Genomic DNA, 18,157 nt, shown 5'->3' with positions numbered 1-18,157 from the left:
CCCTTTAACCCATTCATTATAAGAGTCTTGTTTAGACAAAATAAAATCAGTCATTCTCCTTCTATTCTAGAGCAATATAGTAGTATTAGGTAATGAGAGTTAGAATTAGAGTTAAAACAAAGTATCCACACTATAAATTTAATACAAAAAATTTAATTTTTAGATATCAGATAACCCTGAAACATTCTATAACTACAAAGATAATTATTAAATTGTTAACACATCATAAAGGTAAATAATTCGTTACAAAATAAAATTTTTAGTAAACACGTCACAATTAATTACTTTTTTTTTAAAATGAAGAAATAATTTCTATTTTCTCTACTGTTTAGTACAACAACGAAGAATCAAATTATTATTATACTTCTTTTTTTTCTAATTGCTTGTATGTAATTATACTAGTCTTTACGGCCTTTATCACTAGTGGGTTTTAGGACAAATTTTAAAATGTGTTTAGGGAGAGTCGATGGATAATTTAGGTCTCTTGTACATACTCATATAAATAGAACTTTCTGGTGGAGCTAGAATGTATAAAATTGTATTTATTATGAAATTGATCAATAACATGCTAAAGCTCATGGAGGTGTATCTGTATTTGGTAGAATAGGTAAGCGTACTCCTGAAAAAAAATATCTTTATATAAAAATTGAAAGCAATTAATGAAAAAGATATTACCTAATGAAGTAAGTTCAAATTGATGTAACATGAAATCCATTATTCTAAAAGCACGAATTTGATCTCAAAGTAAGTAATAACTAATTATTCCAAAAAATACAATTACAATCAAAACTACACATCACTTTGTAACTCAAGTTAATTTATACAAGATGTTTTTAAATCACTTGTAATTAAGATACACACGAATCACTAACCATCATACTTGCCGACTACCAATGAATTTATCAGATTAACCAACCACAATTAACTTTAATGGTTATATATTAAACAAAAGAAAAAAAATTAGTAATGATTAATAATAAAAAGTCATAGTAAATTTCGTTGATGGAAAATATTTGAATTAGTTAGACAGAATATGAAAATAAGTATATATTTATCACTTTATAGTATCATCCTTTATTTGATTGTGGAGCAAAATCTAAGATAAATGCAGAGAAAATTAAAGTTTTTATACACCACTTAAAATCCATTCTCTAAGAAAATTAGGAGTTGAGTGTTCCATGGTCAAGATGCTCATGTATTATTTTTTTTATAGATACACCTCTATTTATTTTTTTTATATAAATCAAATGGGTAATTGCAAATGCCATTGCACTCAACTTTGTGCCAATTTTACAAACAACTTTTGTATGTTTTATTAATCGCAAAGAATAGTTGTTGAAAATGCATGGTATGGCTAAGTGTTCTGCAATTTGTGTGGCTTTCATTTCATGGTCCCACGCTCTCGATTTTTAATTTAATTAGGTGAAGTGAAGTGTGTATATAAAGATAAGGAAGAGATCATTGTCATTTAGGTGTGGTAGTAGATGAATCAAATTGAAGTAAGTGATCAACCCTTGAATTCTGTTAGTACGAATTTTTTATGCAGAAATTTTAAATTCCACGTTAATTATTAATTGTATATTTTTATAAATGTAAAACTTTTAATATATTTATTTACTTTTACCTTTAATTTTGAAATATTAATTCTTTTTAATATATATATATATATATAAAAAGTAGTTAGTGTCTACTTTTATTTTATCAAATAATTACTCTATTTCTTTATGACCTTCATTGCCATGAAGGTGGCACGATAGGCTCGAAAATTGCTCTGATATCATATTATGAAGTGGATTTAAGTCTAACTCAATCCCATAAAACCGGCTCATAGAGTTGAGGTTTGCATCCACTTATATATAATGAAAGGCTCTAATCTCTAGTTGATGTGGGATCTCCAACAAATAATGAATTAAACCAATTTTAGATAAAAAAAATTAATTATTATAGCGACTAAATTACAAACCATTTTAAAGATTAAAAAATAATTTATTTTTAAATTAGTTTCTATTATTGTTAAATGGTTTTTAAATTGATATTTAATTAGTTATCAAGATTTTTCTACCAAATTTAGAATCTAAATAATTGGTAGTTAAAATCTTCATAGTTAATTAAATACCAATTTAAAAATTATTTAATAGAAACTAATTTATAAAAAAAAATAGTTTTTAAAATGATATTTAATTTAGTCATTGTAATAATTAATTATTTTTAGTTTTTAAAATTAGTTTTTATTTTATGATTTTTTATTTTGTAGTTTTGGTGGTGGAGATTTGTGACCTCTGCATTAGGTTTTGGTGGATGAAAAGGTAGAATTGGCATGGAATTTTGTTGTGTTTTGTTGAAATAGCGATTGCATGTGTGGTGTTAGGAATCATGCAATAGAAAATAATAATCGTTTAGTGGAATCACGCTTATAAATAACCTAGATAGAATCACACTTATAAATAAGAGAGAGATCATAAATAAATTTAATGTTATTTCTATTTCAAGTTCTACATTCATAAATATTTAATAAAAGTATTTTTACTTTAACATACAATTTTTATTATGATAAAATTACAAGTTCTCTAATACAATTTTTATCGGGATAAAATTATAACTTTTTTTAATACACATAACTACCCAAGTGTCTTATACTTAAAAGACTTATTGAGATACGATTATAACACTTATATTAACTCTTTCTTTTTATAATAATTTTTATTTTTCTCTTCTTCATATTATTTATTTTAAGTCTTGGAGTATATTTACTTCAAAACAGTATATTCTCTTTTCTTCAAAAAAAATATTAAAACAAGTAACTCCATATATCAAAATTTCAGATAAGCAATTACATACTCATCTTTAAGTAATGTGTCAATGAGATCAACACCATGTTCCATAAATACTCAAACACCATCCATTCTTCTTCTTCTTCGTCACGAATGCTTGACACTTTGTCAACCACTTGCATTGCTCTCACCATGTGTGACAATACATCGACACTAACAATCCTTCCCTGTCATCGATCCTCATCGCCTTGCACCTTAGACTCGTTGTCGATAACTTTCATGTCATAATCACTGGAAACTTGTTAGTATTGAAGGTGTAATTCATCGCTGACACCACCTATCAACACATTATTTTCTTCTCCCTCTCTCTATATATATGGAATCTTGAAAACATCAACCATGAAAGAAAGATCACATTCAAAAAGTGAGGTCATCCTCCAAATAATTCAATAACCAAAATATTATCTAGTAACTCAACTTTTAAAAATAAATAGAAAAAAAAACACTAATAAATTTTTCAACACTTATTATAAAAAATCCTACCACAAGGGATAGTACTATGTATATTATCATCAATGTTGAAATCTACAAACCCAAAACTTTTTCACATGATCATGTATGTTAAAATATTTAAGAATAGTGACATCATTCAATCTATTGATAAACTTAGATTCGCTAATTAAGTAAGAAATAAAGATAATCAAGTTAAACAATTTCTCTTGCTCACTCAAAATGATTTTTTTTCTCAATCAACCATTTCTATTATGGACTAGAGAATAACATTTTTGAAGGATCATATTTTTTAGTTATCTAGTGCAAACTCTCGTCTAATGTGCTCTATTGATAAAAAAAAATAGAAATAAGTATTTCCAGATCTTATTTTTCTGATATGATCAGGTATTATGATTTAGTTGTGATTGAAAACAACAATTTTTTTAATAAGATGTTATCTAACATCACAAGAAAACTAAATGTGCTATCTTATACTTGATATACAGTCTTCGTAAAGCGAAAAAAATAATTACCCTAATTAATTGTAAGACAAATTATATTTTATTTTTATACTAACTATTTCTACATAGTCCTGTTCCATTATTTTAGTGTTGGTTTGGTTTCAGTGTAACATAAAGGAAATAAAAGGTGAATAAGAATTCATTTTGATTTTAAGTTCTACTTAGGAAAGTTCTCACTCTTACTCTTTTGTCTATATTTTCATGACATTTTTTATTTTTTTAAATTTTTTATTATAAATATTAATATTTTATTATAAATGTAAACTGAACAGGTGTCAAAATATCATTACAATTTTTTCAAAATATGTCCACCTCCACCTCCTTAAATAGAATAACCTTTTTTTTCCATTTTTAGCGGTTATATTCTTAAGCAATTCAGCTTTATATAAGGACTCTTTTGCCACAGACTCTGACATTATCTGTGCTTTTACTATGGCATACGGTGTTAATAAAACATATTTCATTTTGAAACATATGTTAAAATTAAGAGTTGCTTTTACTCGGCGTTAGAGAGTGTTAAAGACAACTTTTGATTGACGAAAGTAAAGTTAACATAGGCACAAACAAAACTCTGTTTCATGCAACGCACCTGAATCCAAATACCATAAAAAGAACAAAAAACTAGGGGGAATAAATATCGTCTGAAACCGTTTGGTCATTACTGGTTACAGCTGCCATGCCCTGTGTTTGTGTCTCCCCACCTAAACCACACCCTTCAGCTTTCGACACAAATCTTAACATCAGCAATATCACCATTTTCCTTTTTCACTACCAATTTTTGACCCCTTTGCATAAAATGCCTCATCGATAAGACCCCATTTCCTATGCTCCACCCTTCACCATTGACTCGCCGACAGACCAACACGATAATCTCACCGACAACCTTTTTTTTCTTTGTTAACACACACATCTGACACCTGGAGTGTCCTTTTCTAACAGCAGAATAAATGATAAATAACAAATAAATCATAGATGTACATATATAGCTTGTTAGCCTAACTCTTCACTCTACTTCTCCCCCCATTTGATTCCCTTCCCTCTCTCCAAGTTTTATTATCTCTTTCATTTCAACCACTTTTACTTCCCATTAATATCTCTCCGCAAAGCAACATCATTAGCATTTGCATTTCGCACGCATGTGAGGCACGACACAAGTAACACATCGAGCAAAGCAAGATCGCTTTGCATTGTGTTACCAAACAAGGCAACCCCATTATTTGTTGCCATTTTGGTTTGGATAAAGCGTCTTCCTTTCCTTGTGGGTTTGCTCCTTTCTCTCCGTTGTGCCAAAAAACTACAACATGAGAGCAACACATATTGTGTTGGTTGTGTTCTGGTTTCTCTGCATTTACACTCCCGCGTTGTTCTGTGCCAATGTGCAGTATGATCACAGAGCATTGGTCATCGATGGCAAACGCAGGGTCTTGATCTCCGGTTCTATTCATTACCCTCGCAGCACTCCAGAGGTTTTTTTTCTCTCTCTCTCTGTGCTTGTGTGTGTGACTTCTGCGTGGTTTTTTTAACTTAGAAGGGAAATGTTGCAGATGTGGCCAGACCTTATTCAAAAATCAAAAGATGGAGGATTGGATGTGATTGAGACTTATGTTTTCTGGAACGCACACGAACCAGTTCGAGGACAGGTTATGACTGTTCTCTTTTCATTTTTTATTTTATTTTAATTTTGCATTCTCCTATGGCTTCCGGTATCAGCATTGCATTTGTTGAAGCATGGAATGTTTAGCAGTTTCTTTCTGTGGTTTTGAATGAAAATACTAACAAGAAAAAATGGCAGTATGACTTTGATGGGAGGAAGGACTTGGTGAAATTTGTGAAGACAGTGGCAGCGGCGGGTCTCTATGTGCATCTCCGCATTGGTCCATACGTGTGTGCTGAATGGAACTATGGGTAAAGTTTGGTCCTTTTGTGTTCTATTTTCTGGGGGTGTTCATGTCTAATTGAGGGATGTCATTTTTCAATAGTGGTTTCCCCCTTTGGTTGCACTTCATTCCAGGAATCAAGTTCAGAACTGATAATGAACCCTTCAAGGTAACTCTCCTCCTTCTGCTTTGTGATGCTGTCCTTGGATCCGAGTTTACTCACCGACCACTTTGTACTCAGGCAGAAATGAAGCGGTTCACTGCCAAAATTGTGGATATGATGAAGCAAGAGAAGCTATATGCGTCACAGGGAGGACCTATTATTTTATCTCAGGTTTTTCTTCTTTTAATTTAATGAGAATTTAATCATAATTGCATTGATAGTTATAACAACTATCTTACATGTCATATCTAACACTTTCTAATCAAGGGTAACAATCTTTTTACATTGGTGGTGCATACAAATTAGTCTCATTTAATAAAAACATTTTTTTGTTTAAAAGAAATTACTAACATCCAGATGTTGAAGTATGGTTGTAAATTACAATATTTGTCAATATAATAATATTAGTACTTTCTAATGCCAGATTGAAAATGAGTATGGAAACATTGATTCGTCCTACGGTGCTGCTGGCAAATCCTACATCAAGTGGGCAGCAACTATGGCTACATCTCTTGATACAGGGGTTCCCTGGGTCATGTGTCAACAAGCTGATGCTCCTGATCCAATTGTGAGTTTTCTTCTGTTTATTTTTCAACATCAAGGGTTGGTGGTTTATGTTTTTTACTAGATTGTTTGTCTTCCTGGAAGGAGAAATCAGGGTGTTCTGTCTACATTCTCTTTACTTTATTGATACTGTAACAACCCGCAGATTAATACATGCAATGGATTTTACTGCGATCAATTTACACCAAACTCTAACACAAAACCAAAAATGTGGACTGAGAATTGGAGTGGATGGTTAGCATCTTTTTCTATTTAAATCAGTTAGTTATTTCAATGAAATATATCCCTTGAAATGTCATCTGATTAGTTTTTGTACCTTATATTAGAGTCTATTTTTTTCTTAATGTTTTTTAATCTTTTGAACTTCTTTGGAACAAGGTTTTGTTTTTGTTGTTTTAAACTCTTTGGAATGGTAGGTTTCTTTCATTTGGTGGTGCTGTTCCTTCCAGACCTGTGGAAGATCTTGCATTTGCTGTGGCACGCTTTTTTCAGCGAGGAGGAACATTTCAAAATTACTATATGGTAATGCAACTTTAAATGTGGTGGCTGCATTTCATTTGATATGATACTTCAAGAAAGAATTTGATGCGAAGAGGAAATATATTGCTTGCTTTGAAACAGTACCATGGAGGGACCAACTTTGACCGAACTTCTGGTGGACCTTTCATTGCTACAAGTTATGATTATGATGCACCAATTGATGAGTATGGTATGCACTCATTCTTCCTTCATATTGCATATCTTTGGTTGATATTGCAGACATCACAATTGTGCTAGCAACTGTCAGTTGAGGGCAGCTTAACTTCCATATGCATTGAAGAAGTTGGATAAACAGTATTGCATGCACAATTTATTAATTATTTATGTAAGACAAATTACACTGACAAATTTGTGTGGGTTTTTAAACATATCTCTACCATATGCTTCAGGAATTGTTAGACAGCCTAAGTGGGGCCACCTTAAAGATGTTCATAAGGCCATAAAGCTTTGTGAAGAAGCATTGATAGCTACTGATCCATCAATTGTATCCCTTGGTCCAAACCTAGAGGTATGAATGGTTTATGTTAAAAAATTTGGTCCATTAAACGTGTTCTTCATGTCTTGGGATGGAATTTCTTTGATAAACTTATTTGTAATTCTCCTTATTTATAAAATTTTCGTTAGTTTATTTCCCTTGAAATGCCCCGTGATAGTGGAATGCTAACTTATAAATTGGTACACTGGCTCGCTGTCATAGGTTACACTGGTTCCTTCCTCTTGCAATAATGCTATTGCATGCTGATGTTTTTTTTTTTTTTCTGCATTACTACTTATATGCTTTATGAAAAATCAGTCTCTCCATAATGTATTTTTTACTATCTAAACCACAGGCTGCAGTTTACAAGACAGAATCTGTATGTTCGGCCTTCCTTGCTAATGTAGGCACCACATCTGATGTAACTGTAAATTTCAGTGGCAACTCATATCACTTGCCTGCATGGTCTGTGAGCATCTTACCAGACTGCAAGAATGTAGTGCTTAACACTGCAAAGGTTCGCCTCATTAACTTCTTTTTCATGTAAATGTGGCTTCACTAATGAGTGGCTCCCTAACATTAAATGTGTTGTTGGTTGATTTTCCCAATCTTATAACTAGTTTAATTGACTCGAGTTACTATGAAATTGTAATGAGTATGGTCATTTTGTGATTAATGCTTCTATAGTAAAAAAAAGTTGTTATTTTCTACTCCAAGAAGCAAGTAGCATATGATAAAAATAATATTTTTCATGGCAGATTAATTCTGCTTCTTCAATTTCAAGCTTCACAAATGAACCTTCAGAAGAAGATATTGGTTCTTTAGAAACTTCTAGTACTGGATGGAGTTGGATAAGTGAACCAGTGGGTATTTCAAAGGCCAATTCATTCTCACAAACTGGATTACTGGAGCAAATAAATACAACAGCTGATAAAAGTGATTACTTGTGGTACTCATTAAGGTAGATAATAGGCCTCCATGTTGCAAGACATTTCCCCTGACCTATAATTCTTTCCGCTTTGTTAACATTGTTCTTGTGTTTTTCTTAAAGCATTGATTATAAGGATGCTGCTGGTTCTCAAACTTTCCTTCAAATTCAATCACTTGGTCATGGCCTTCATGCTTTCATCAACGGGAAGCTTGCAGGTAAATAAAAGTAAAACAGTTACTACAACTGATGTTATATTGGGATAACTGTGAATCTCTACACTCTTTCTTCCTAAATATTCTTATGTTTTTGTTTTATATGATTGAGATTCATATTTAATTGTTGGTTATGTAGATCCTTGGTATCATTTTAGTAACTGCAGCACCTCTTGAAATTGTTGCTAAATGATGAGAGACTTAGATAGGTATAAATTTCATTGTAGAGAGGAATTTTTGAAGAGTTTGAGTGGTATTGTGCATCTAATTTGAATCCAGTGGAGGGGGCAACCATTGTATGTAGTCAGAATTGAAAATAGCAGACATGTTTGGTCAGTTATTGATCAGAAACCTGAACACAACTTAAATTCTTAGCTAATGGATAAAATCAATTTAAATCAAATTTCACCTAGTTATATGACCTTACAACATTATAATGTATCTAACCCAAATGAAAATCAAATCAGTTGAATCATACGAAACATTAAGTACTGGTCTGTTGTACAGGAACCGAAATCTCTATTTAATTTATGTGTAGAAGAGGATCCACCAAATTTTAAATTTTGAGTCTTTGTTGTTATGCAAAATTCGAATCCCTTTAAAGATGTTGGGAAAATAAAATCAAAGCTTAATTTAAAATCAAGCAAGGACGTAAGAGCAGTTTCTCCTTCCTAAAATGTTCAGATTTTATTCCTTCAATTAAGTTCTTGAATTAATTTTAATTATCTGCAATATTATTGAAAACTTCTTAGGGAGTCAAGCAGGCAACAGTGGCAAAGCTAAGTTCACTGTGGACATCCCTGTCACCCTAGTGGCTGGAAAGAACACAATTGACCTCTTGAGTTTAACCGTGGGACTTCAGGTTCAATTTTCCACACCATACTATACACACAAATTTACAAGATATGAAATTATGGTTTTATAGTATGCAATTATGTATTGGCTTGTTAGTTTCTGTTACACATTATCTTGCTTACTCGTCCAGTCATTTATATCGATGATTGCTACAACATTGACTAATTAAACCTTATACACATCAGAACTATGGAGCATTTTTTGACACATCAGGAGCGGGGATCACTGGTCCAGTGATATTGAAAGGTTTGGCGAATGCCAATACACTTGATCTCTCCTCCCAGAAGTGGACATATCAAGTCAGTTTTTGCATTTGGTTAAACTCTATTCTGTCTCCTTTGTATATAACTTAATCAAGTAAACATTTGTGAGATTCATGTAATACTTAAACCTATCCATAAAGTTTACTTGTATGTTTCAGTTATTTTCTCTATTCCCGCCAATGAATTTCATAGATCAATAAGTTCATGATAGAAGATGTAAAGTGCTATTTTTTAGTTCAAGATCCTAAAAGATATAAAACTGAAGTCAGTTGGATTCCCTATTTCCGTTTTGGTTAAAATCATAGAATGCAGTCTTAATTTTTTTTATGCAGGTTGGACTCAAAGGTGAAGACTCAGGCCTGTCTAGTGGAAATTCTGAACAATGGAATTCACAGTCTACCTTCCCTAAGAACCAACCTTTGACTTGGTACAAGGTAATCTGATTTTCATTTCCTTGTTTTACTGATCAGGAGTAAGGGAATTAGAATTATTACTCATCCCAGGCTTGTAGACAATTTAAAGATTCCCATCCTCCTGGCCACCACCCACTTCTTTTAGAACTCCCATATCTTTGTATAGTTTTACCAGCAATGTCTACAACTGTTATGTTCAACTTGCATTAGCATACAATAATTGAAATGAAGGGAATGCTCTATGGGAAAAATACTTCTGCTACTAACTAATGTAGTTCATGTTGCATTAGACAACCTTTGCTGCTCCATCCGGCACGAGTCCAGTTGCAATTGACTTCACGGGAATGAGTAAAGGTGAGGCTTGGGTGAATGGGCAAAGCATTGGCCGATACTGGCCTACATATGTAGCTTCAGATGCTGGTTGCACAGACTCTTGCAATTATAGAGGACCTTACACTGCATCCAAATGCCGCAGAAATTGTGGAAAACCATCACAGACACTGTAAGTGTGGGATATCATAAATGAGTGAAATTGAAAAATGAAGTTAGTCTTTGGTTGATAATATCACTGAGGCATTAATCCTGCAGGTATCATGTACCACGATCGTGGTTGAAACCAAGTGGCAACACCCTTGTTTTGTTTGAGGAGAAGGGAGGTGATCCAACACAAATATCTTTTGTCACAAAACAGATAGAAAGTTTGTGTGCACATGTATCTGATTCTCACCCACCACCAGTAGAATTGTGGAACTCATATACAGAATCAGGAAGAGAAGTAGGTCCTGTACTATCACTCACATGCCCTCAGAATAATCAGGTCATCTCTTCCATTAAATTTGCAAGCTACGGAACCCCCCTGGGGACTTGTGGGAACTTCTACCATGGACGCTGCAGCAGCAACAAGGCTTTGCCTATAGTGCAGAAGGTGTTATTTAGCTTCCTCTTTCTCTTTTTACATTGATATCTTTTCGCTTTGGTCTAGAATGACTCATCAAATGATTTTAAACAGGCCTGCATTGGATCAAGCAGTTGTAGTGTTGGAGTGTCAATCAATACATTTGGAGATCCTTGTAGAGGAGTGGCAAAGAGTTTAGCTGTTGAAGCTACTTGTGCATAGACAGAGACATGTTGTTACAAGAACACTCCCCAATTGTCTCAAGATGATTCCTACTAATAAGCCACACAGTAGATTTGCAATCTAGGAACATCCATGAAAATTTGTCAACTAAAACTGTCTAGTCTCACGTGCAATAAAAGAAAAAAAGTCTTGGCTTATGCAAGATACGCCACAAATGGTATTTTTTTTATTTATGCTTTTACTGAAAAGGATGACTAATTTCCCAACTTGCAAGACAAGTTGTTCTCATGATTGGTGTGAGGAAAGCGAACAGTAAAATGTTGAAATTAGGAGCATGAAGTTCTTCTCGTGAGACAAATTGTATGATAAAATTTACTGAAATGTAAAAGGATGTGTAGAGCTTTTGAAATTCACAAGTTGGATCAGTAGAAATCAACCCAATGCGTTGTACTTGCAACAAGAAAAAAAACCCTTCTCCGAATTTGAGTTTCCACAACTTGAATGAATTTAAGGTTCATCATGATTAAGGCATAACAATTGGTAATGAAAAGTTTGAAGCAGCAGGAATAAGAGATTCCAAAAAAACCTGCATTACTTCCCTTGTATGATAAATATAAAATGTGATTTATATTTTTAAAGTATGAAATGAAATGTATTTAGTTTTCAATTGATATATTTTTAGAAAAATAATAGAGACGTTTATAACAAAGTATAACATTACTTACATTTTTTGGTAGAAACTACACAGAAAAATAATATCATATATATTTGAGTTTAAAGAAACCTATTCTCCCTAAAAATTTGACTTCTAAAAAGATTAAAATTTGGAGCTCTAAAAGGTAACTTGGCAGAAAGTGATATAAATGGAAATAAGTTATTGTTAAAAAAATTTAATAGTTGAAGAAGTTAGATTTTAATTCTAATTGTGATGAAGTATTAAAGTATAAAAAAGCGTTTATGCATTTATGGGATGCAAGAAACAGTTATAAATTGTATTTATAGTCTGAAAAAATGAGTGATGCCGAATGTGGCCAACCTGTTACCGTTGTTGGATTCCTCCTAAAAATTGAACAAAATTTTTAATTGCTATATTGCCCCTCTTTTTAGCTTCGCACTTTTCACAATACCCTGTATTTATTCATTTTTTCTTCACTCTCTTTCTTCCCGACGGATCGATTTCCTCCGCCTAGGGTTTTTCCGCATTCCGATTTCCCATTCCAATTTTTCTCCTTCCCATTCACAACGGCAATTGCAATAGGGTTTTCGTTTCCTTCGGTTTCCTTCTGTGCTAATTGCAACTCTCTCCATTCAATTTTGGATTTAGGGTTCCGAGTCTTACTCTGAAGGCCGTCGATTCGTGCTGGATTTTTAGGCTTTCGGAGCCACAGGGATAGGGTTCTTCCGTTTTGTAATTTCCCTCCTGGAGGAAAAGAGAGAGGGGTAAATTATTGAACTTTTCATTAATTATAATTATAATTATAATTATAATAATAGACTCAGCCGTTGACGTTTCTCTTTGATGGCGTCCAAAACTTTTGTATTCTTCTTATTTCTATTTTCCCAATATTATTTTATCAATATGTAGTTTTTATTTTTTATCATCTTCTTTTTAAAAAAAATTCCTGTTCCTGTTTGTGTAAAAGGTCAACGAATTATTGGTGGTGAGTTGTGGGCTGAGCCTGCAACCGTTACTATAAACTGGAGCTATCGCAATGTTGGGTGTGAATCGCTGTGGCTTTAATTTCTGTAGCCGTTTTCTCCACCTAGCTGAATGGCATCCTTTAGAATAGTAATGTTAAACGGGGCTTGAGGCCCTTCTCTTCCTCTCATATCAGGTAATCATCTTCCCCTTAAGGGATAAGTAAAATCTTGTTTTGTGATTGTGCTTAATCCTTGCAGCTGTGTGGAGGTAACCCACCCATTTGCTGAGATTCCTATTGTGAAAGCAATTTGCAGGGTCAGCAGAGACAAGTTAGTTATTAGGATATTGGCTTTGCCCGTTTGAGGTGAGTTACTGCTGTGATGGGAGATTATAAGAGTTTTTCATTTTCCAAAATGATGGGCTGCTGTGGTTGCTTCGGATTTGTGAAAAAACCTAGACGGCGTCGGGCTAAACGTAGCACCAACAATTTTCTCTCCCATGGCCTATTATATTATGGAGAAACTGAATGTGATGAGTCGTGTAGTGGTGATGTTACTAGTAACGCCACCAGTGGAGATGATAATGAGGTTCAAGCTGTACGGAACCGTTCCGAGGATATTTTGAACTTTAGAGCTGAGAATGGCATGGTTTGTAGGCCATTTCCTGTCAAGGAGACTTTTGAACTTGTTCGCACAGAGGTATATGTGGAGATAGCTTTTTAGTTTTTTCTATAAAGTTGCTTTCAGTAAAACGTCAAAACTAGCTTGACTAGTTTTGATATGTGAGTGGGATCATTATTAGTGAATATTGAATTCGGTGTTTTTTTCCCTTTATGGTATCCAAACTTTTGCCTGAATATTGGTGATATGACATTGAATTAAGACTAAACTTTGAAATGTTTGGTGTAAATTTTTTTCTGCCTAGTTGCTGCTTTGTCCTACTTTCCTGCACTTGCAAGTTGTAACCATAAATATAGAGAGATTACTTTACATTCTACACGGTAATCTTGGTCTTGAATTTTGTGTCTTTTTAGTGTGTCTATCCTCTTACCTGACAGGTGTGAACTGTATTCAGGCAAAACGTCTGTACTTTGATGAATATCTTCTTCTTTTTCATGGTCTTTATTTTAATGTCTTCATTCCTTCAGGATGAAAATGGGAACAAGATGATAAATGAATATGTCCGAGAGTACAAAATTGGTTCTGGAAGCTATGGCAAAGTGGTAAGCTTAGTTTTTGAGAAATTGTGTTTCCTTTATTCTCATTGGATCCACTGTCCTGAGTCCCTTCCCTTCTTCAAATTTCAGGCTCTTTATCGAGGTTGCTTTGACGGAAAGCATTATGCAATTAAGGTATGGACACTTTTTGTTGTGAACATGCAGACTATTTTATAATAGCAGGTTTTTAACAGGTCCTTAGTCACTGCTCCTGAGTAGGGAAGTGTGACGCTGGTAGATTGTTGGGCTAGCTAGTGTGACTGAGAAATTGCAGACTGTATTACTTTAAGAGACTGAAAAGAACATACGAACTCTAATAAAAAGCTCACTTCCTCATGGCAACATGCATGTGTGAAATGTCATTATCGTGACAAGGGCAAAATAGTCATTTATTGAGGTTAACTTTTTTGAACTGTAGGCCTTTCACAAGTCTCATTTACAAAAGCTTCGTGTTGCACCCTCTGAGACTGCCATGACTGATGTTCTAAGGGAGGTATGTATATATATCCTTTTAGTATCTTTCTATGAACAATATAGGGTAGGGAGTCCTCATTTCATGGTGGGAGCATTGGCCTTTTCTTTTTAATCTTCAATCATGATTTGTGGTAGAAATGTCGTCCAAGTGTAAATATTCATTGAACTTGATAACACAATGGTTGGCAGCTAGTGGCTAGCCACCAACTGCTTCATATGGCTCTTTAACTTCACTAACAGTATATGGAAACTACTTCTAAATTTGCTGCTTTTCTGTTCTTATGGAATATGTTGTCGTCTGTGATTTTTTTATACCATAGCATGCATATAGATCAGTTTTGGAAAATGGAGACCTTTTTTTCTGGTGCAAATGTTGTGTTCCATTTTCTTATAAATTTAGCTTAGGGCCTAACACAACCCCTCATAAGGTGAGGATTGATCCCCATTTATATATTCTATTTAGACACTTATTTCTAGTTAATGTGTGACTTGAGTTTTTCCTAATACTCCATCTCACGCCTACTATTTATTGGGCTTGGTGTGGATAATATGGTAAATGATGTCGGATTTAGGGCAGGCTCTTATATGTTCTTAAAATTTGAATCTTAACCTAATTCAACCTCAAAAGCTAGCACAGGAGTTTAGAGTACCCTGCTTATGTTTACTTCTCAAGCACTCTCTCTAGTCATGTGCAAATTGGTTTTTCCAATAAATTTCAATATTTTTAATCTTTTGCCAAGATTTCACTTTTATATTTTGCTTCCTATTTTGTTCATTTTATGATTTATAATAATGTTTTTAACTCAATTTTTGGGATGTTCTTTACTTCCCCTGCAGTATTTTAATAGACATGTGCGTTATTTCAGGTACTGATTATGAAAATGGTGGAACATCCTAATATAGTCAATCTCATTGAAGTAATTGATGACTCGGAATCAGACGACTTCTACATGGGTACTCAATACTAGTGTCTTGGTTTCTTAATTTAGAGAAGACTGTTCCTGTAAATTGTCCTTATGTATTTGAACCTGAAGTTTTAATAAGAATTACTAATAACTACTTTGTTTAACTGCTGTTTTTTTACTTTTACAGTACTTGAATATGTGGAAAGCAAATGGGTGTGTGAGGGTACAGGTCGTTCCTCTGCATTAGGCGAAGAGACTGCTAGGAAATACATGCGTGATATAGTCTCAGGATTAACATATCTCCATGCTCATGTATTATCTCTCAACCAAATCTTATTGTGGTTGATGATGACTAACGCCCCCCTCTATCACAAATGCACACTTTGACCTTCAATTATATGCCTGAAGTTTTTATAGTTGTTTTATTTTATGTTTTTCACATTTCTATGATTTTTTTTTTGTAGAAAAAAAACATTTATGAGAATTGAATTACAAATAGACACTACTGCTTCTATTTTTTGTTTGGGCAATATGTATTCTAATTTATGCAATCCTTCTTACACTTAAAAGTCAGTTTTGTCTGTCTACTTGAAGCTGTAAATATTTATTTGTCTATAGTTGGTTGAAGTATATTTTTGCATATCACTGGAAATGCGTATATTAGATATGCCTGCTTAAAAACTTCATAACTAACATGCTCAGGCTCATTGATGTTATATGCTTCAAAATAGTTTGACTATGTTACTATGGTCATTCAGTATTTGTTCTAATGCAGAATATAGTGCATGGGGATATAAAACCTGATAATCTGTTGATTACTCGTCATGGCACAGTAAAGATTGGGGATTTCAGTGTCAGCCAGGCTTTTGAGGTGATGTAATTACTGAACTAAAAAATTCTTGAAAAAATGTGAAAGCGGATTATTTACTCCAGGTTTCTGATATTATTTTCTTGTGTTTTCGAAATTTGATATTTGAAAAGACATTGTTTTATGAGTGAGTTCGAAATTTGATTGGTTGAAGGAAAGCTGGTGAATGTACCTTGCTAATTTGTCCTTGAAAGATGAAAATCATTAACATGTCAATTACATAATATAAGTTGATTTTTTTTACTTCATTGTGCGGATAGCACACGTCTCTGCAAATCTATAGGATTCTGACTCCACTCTTGCAATTATCACGGTAATAGGTCCAAAGCAGTTGTTTTTTTGGCACTTAATTTTCTTTCTTGGCGATACCTATAAGAATTGATCTAATCTTAGGATGGGGCAGGAGCTAGGAAGTTGAAAATGGTTATTAATCAGGGAGAGATTTTTGTTTTCTAATTAATATGTTTGACATCTCGTAGCACATTCCTGTAATATATTGATGACATTACATGTGTAGATATAACCTCAACTAATAAGGAATCAATACCTTGATTTCATTTTGCAGGATGGCCAGGATGAACTTCGTCGATCACCTGGCACTCCTGTTTTCACTGCACCAGAATGTTGTTTAGGTTAGAGGTTTGCTTTCAAGCATGCTAGACACTTCTCCGTGGACTATATGAAAAGTACATGTTCTCACTGGAGTTATTTGTTGATACTATTTAGGTCTTACTTATCGGGGTAAAGCTTCTGACACGTGGGCCGTAGGAGTTACTTTGTACTGTATGATATTGGGTGAATACCCATTTCTTGGAGATACACTTCAAGATACATATGACAAAGTATGACATATATTAACTTAACCTCTGATATTATTACGTAGAGTTCATGTTTTTAACCTTTCACCAAACTCTGAGCTTGTTGTTTTCTTCCCTGTCCAGATAGTCAATGATCCTTTACTTCTGCCAGATGACATTAACCCCCAGTTGAAGAACTTGATAGAAGGATTACTGTGCAAAGGTACGTGGCATTCAAGTTTTCACAGACGTAACTGTATATATTCCATCTCAATTTGCTGACATAATTTTATCATCATCCTAATTTTTATTTTGGGATCATTTTATGGTTCCCAACTGACCTGTGTTATGCAGACCCAGACCAAAGGATGACATTGGGCGATGTTGCCGAGCATGTGTGGGTTATTGGAAATGATGGGCCAATTCCTGGGTACTTATGTTGGTGCAAACGCAAGAGCCTGGTTGCTGAAGATTTTGATGGGAGCAATACACTTGCTTGATCCATACTGGTTTTTAAGTTAGATTTGTTATGTACAGTGTGAAAAGGCCCATTACTTGGACCCCACGGAGGGATGTTATGATTAAAGGGAGTCTCCAAAGGATCCTTGGAATTTAAGCAAATACAGCTCATGTTGTCGACGATAAGTAGCCAACTAAATCATGTTTATTTTTTTGTTATAAAGAAGCATTTGGTGCATGCGGACATAGAGGTCTTGTATACGGCTCTTTCGCATACAATGAGTTTTTTTCTCAAACACGTGCCCAATTGTGTTCACTTCATATTCTATATATTATATATTACATTCCTTGGAGTGTTTGCTTACATACATGGTTTGGTTTAAGATTCAAAGAATTTGATTATTCAACGATCCACGCTAAGCTTGAATTTAGGCTTTGATTGTCAAATTTATGAAACTCCACTCCTATCATAAGGTCTTTGTCTGACAGACAGTGGATTCTTGCCAAACCCTCCCGGAGTAGCAACTCACATTGTATTGTATTGTATTTACTTTTAATCTGCTTTTAGATGAGAAGTGAGAAGTTCCAACTTAAAAGGTATTGCAAGTATTATTGTAATGGGATAAAGTTGTTATTCGTTG

The 18,157-nt window shown here is 33.7% G+C and overlaps 2 protein-coding genes across 3 annotated transcripts; both read left to right on the top strand.

The window, feature by feature from the left end:
* The first annotated feature begins 4,420 nt into the window (after window positions 1–4,420).
* On the top strand, window positions 4,421–11,591 carry LOC137835740 (beta-galactosidase 8-like). Its single transcript, XM_068644374.1, has 19 exons — window positions 4,421–5,250; window positions 5,329–5,424; window positions 5,577–5,689; window positions 5,764–5,830; window positions 5,903–5,995; window positions 6,249–6,392; window positions 6,534–6,622; window positions 6,805–6,910; window positions 7,010–7,097; window positions 7,318–7,436; window positions 7,759–7,920; window positions 8,162–8,364; window positions 8,455–8,549; window positions 9,299–9,408; window positions 9,587–9,700; window positions 9,997–10,098; window positions 10,368–10,579; window positions 10,666–11,002; window positions 11,087–11,591. The coding sequence occupies exons 1-19, from the start codon at window positions 5,086–5,088 to the stop codon at window positions 11,192–11,194; spliced, it is 2,523 nt and encodes an 840-aa protein (XP_068500475.1). The 5' UTR covers window positions 4,421–5,085; the 3' UTR covers window positions 11,195–11,591.
* Window positions 11,592–11,992: 401 nt separating this feature from the next.
* LOC137835738 (serine/threonine-protein kinase GRIK1-like) lies at window positions 11,993–17,880 on the top strand. Of its 2 annotated transcripts, none has more exons than XM_068644372.1 (13): window positions 11,993–12,595; window positions 12,799–12,990; window positions 13,112–13,495; window positions 13,945–14,019; window positions 14,104–14,148; window positions 14,432–14,506; window positions 15,354–15,441; window positions 15,580–15,704; window positions 16,168–16,263; window positions 16,826–16,892; window positions 16,987–17,102; window positions 17,202–17,280; window positions 17,412–17,880. In XM_068644372.1, the coding sequence occupies exons 3-13, from the start codon at window positions 13,178–13,180 to the stop codon at window positions 17,555–17,557; spliced, it is 1,230 nt and encodes a 409-aa protein (XP_068500473.1). In that variant the 5' UTR covers window positions 11,993–12,595; window positions 12,799–12,990; window positions 13,112–13,177; the 3' UTR covers window positions 17,558–17,880. The 2 variants fall into 2 exon arrangements, with proteins under 2 accessions (XP_068500473.1, XP_068500474.1); XM_068644373.1 differs by having other exon boundaries at window positions 12,121–12,595; window positions 13,102–13,495.
* Window positions 17,881–18,157: the final 277 nt, after the last annotated feature.

The sequence above is a fragment of the Phaseolus vulgaris genome, chromosome 5, assembly GCF_000499845.2.
Source record: "Phaseolus vulgaris cultivar G19833 chromosome 5, P. vulgaris v2.0, whole genome shotgun sequence".
NCBI lineage: Eukaryota > Viridiplantae > Streptophyta > Magnoliopsida > Fabales > Fabaceae > Phaseolus > Phaseolus vulgaris.
The sequence above is the reverse complement of the archived record's forward strand: the minus strand, read 5'-3'. Positions and strand labels throughout refer to the sequence as shown.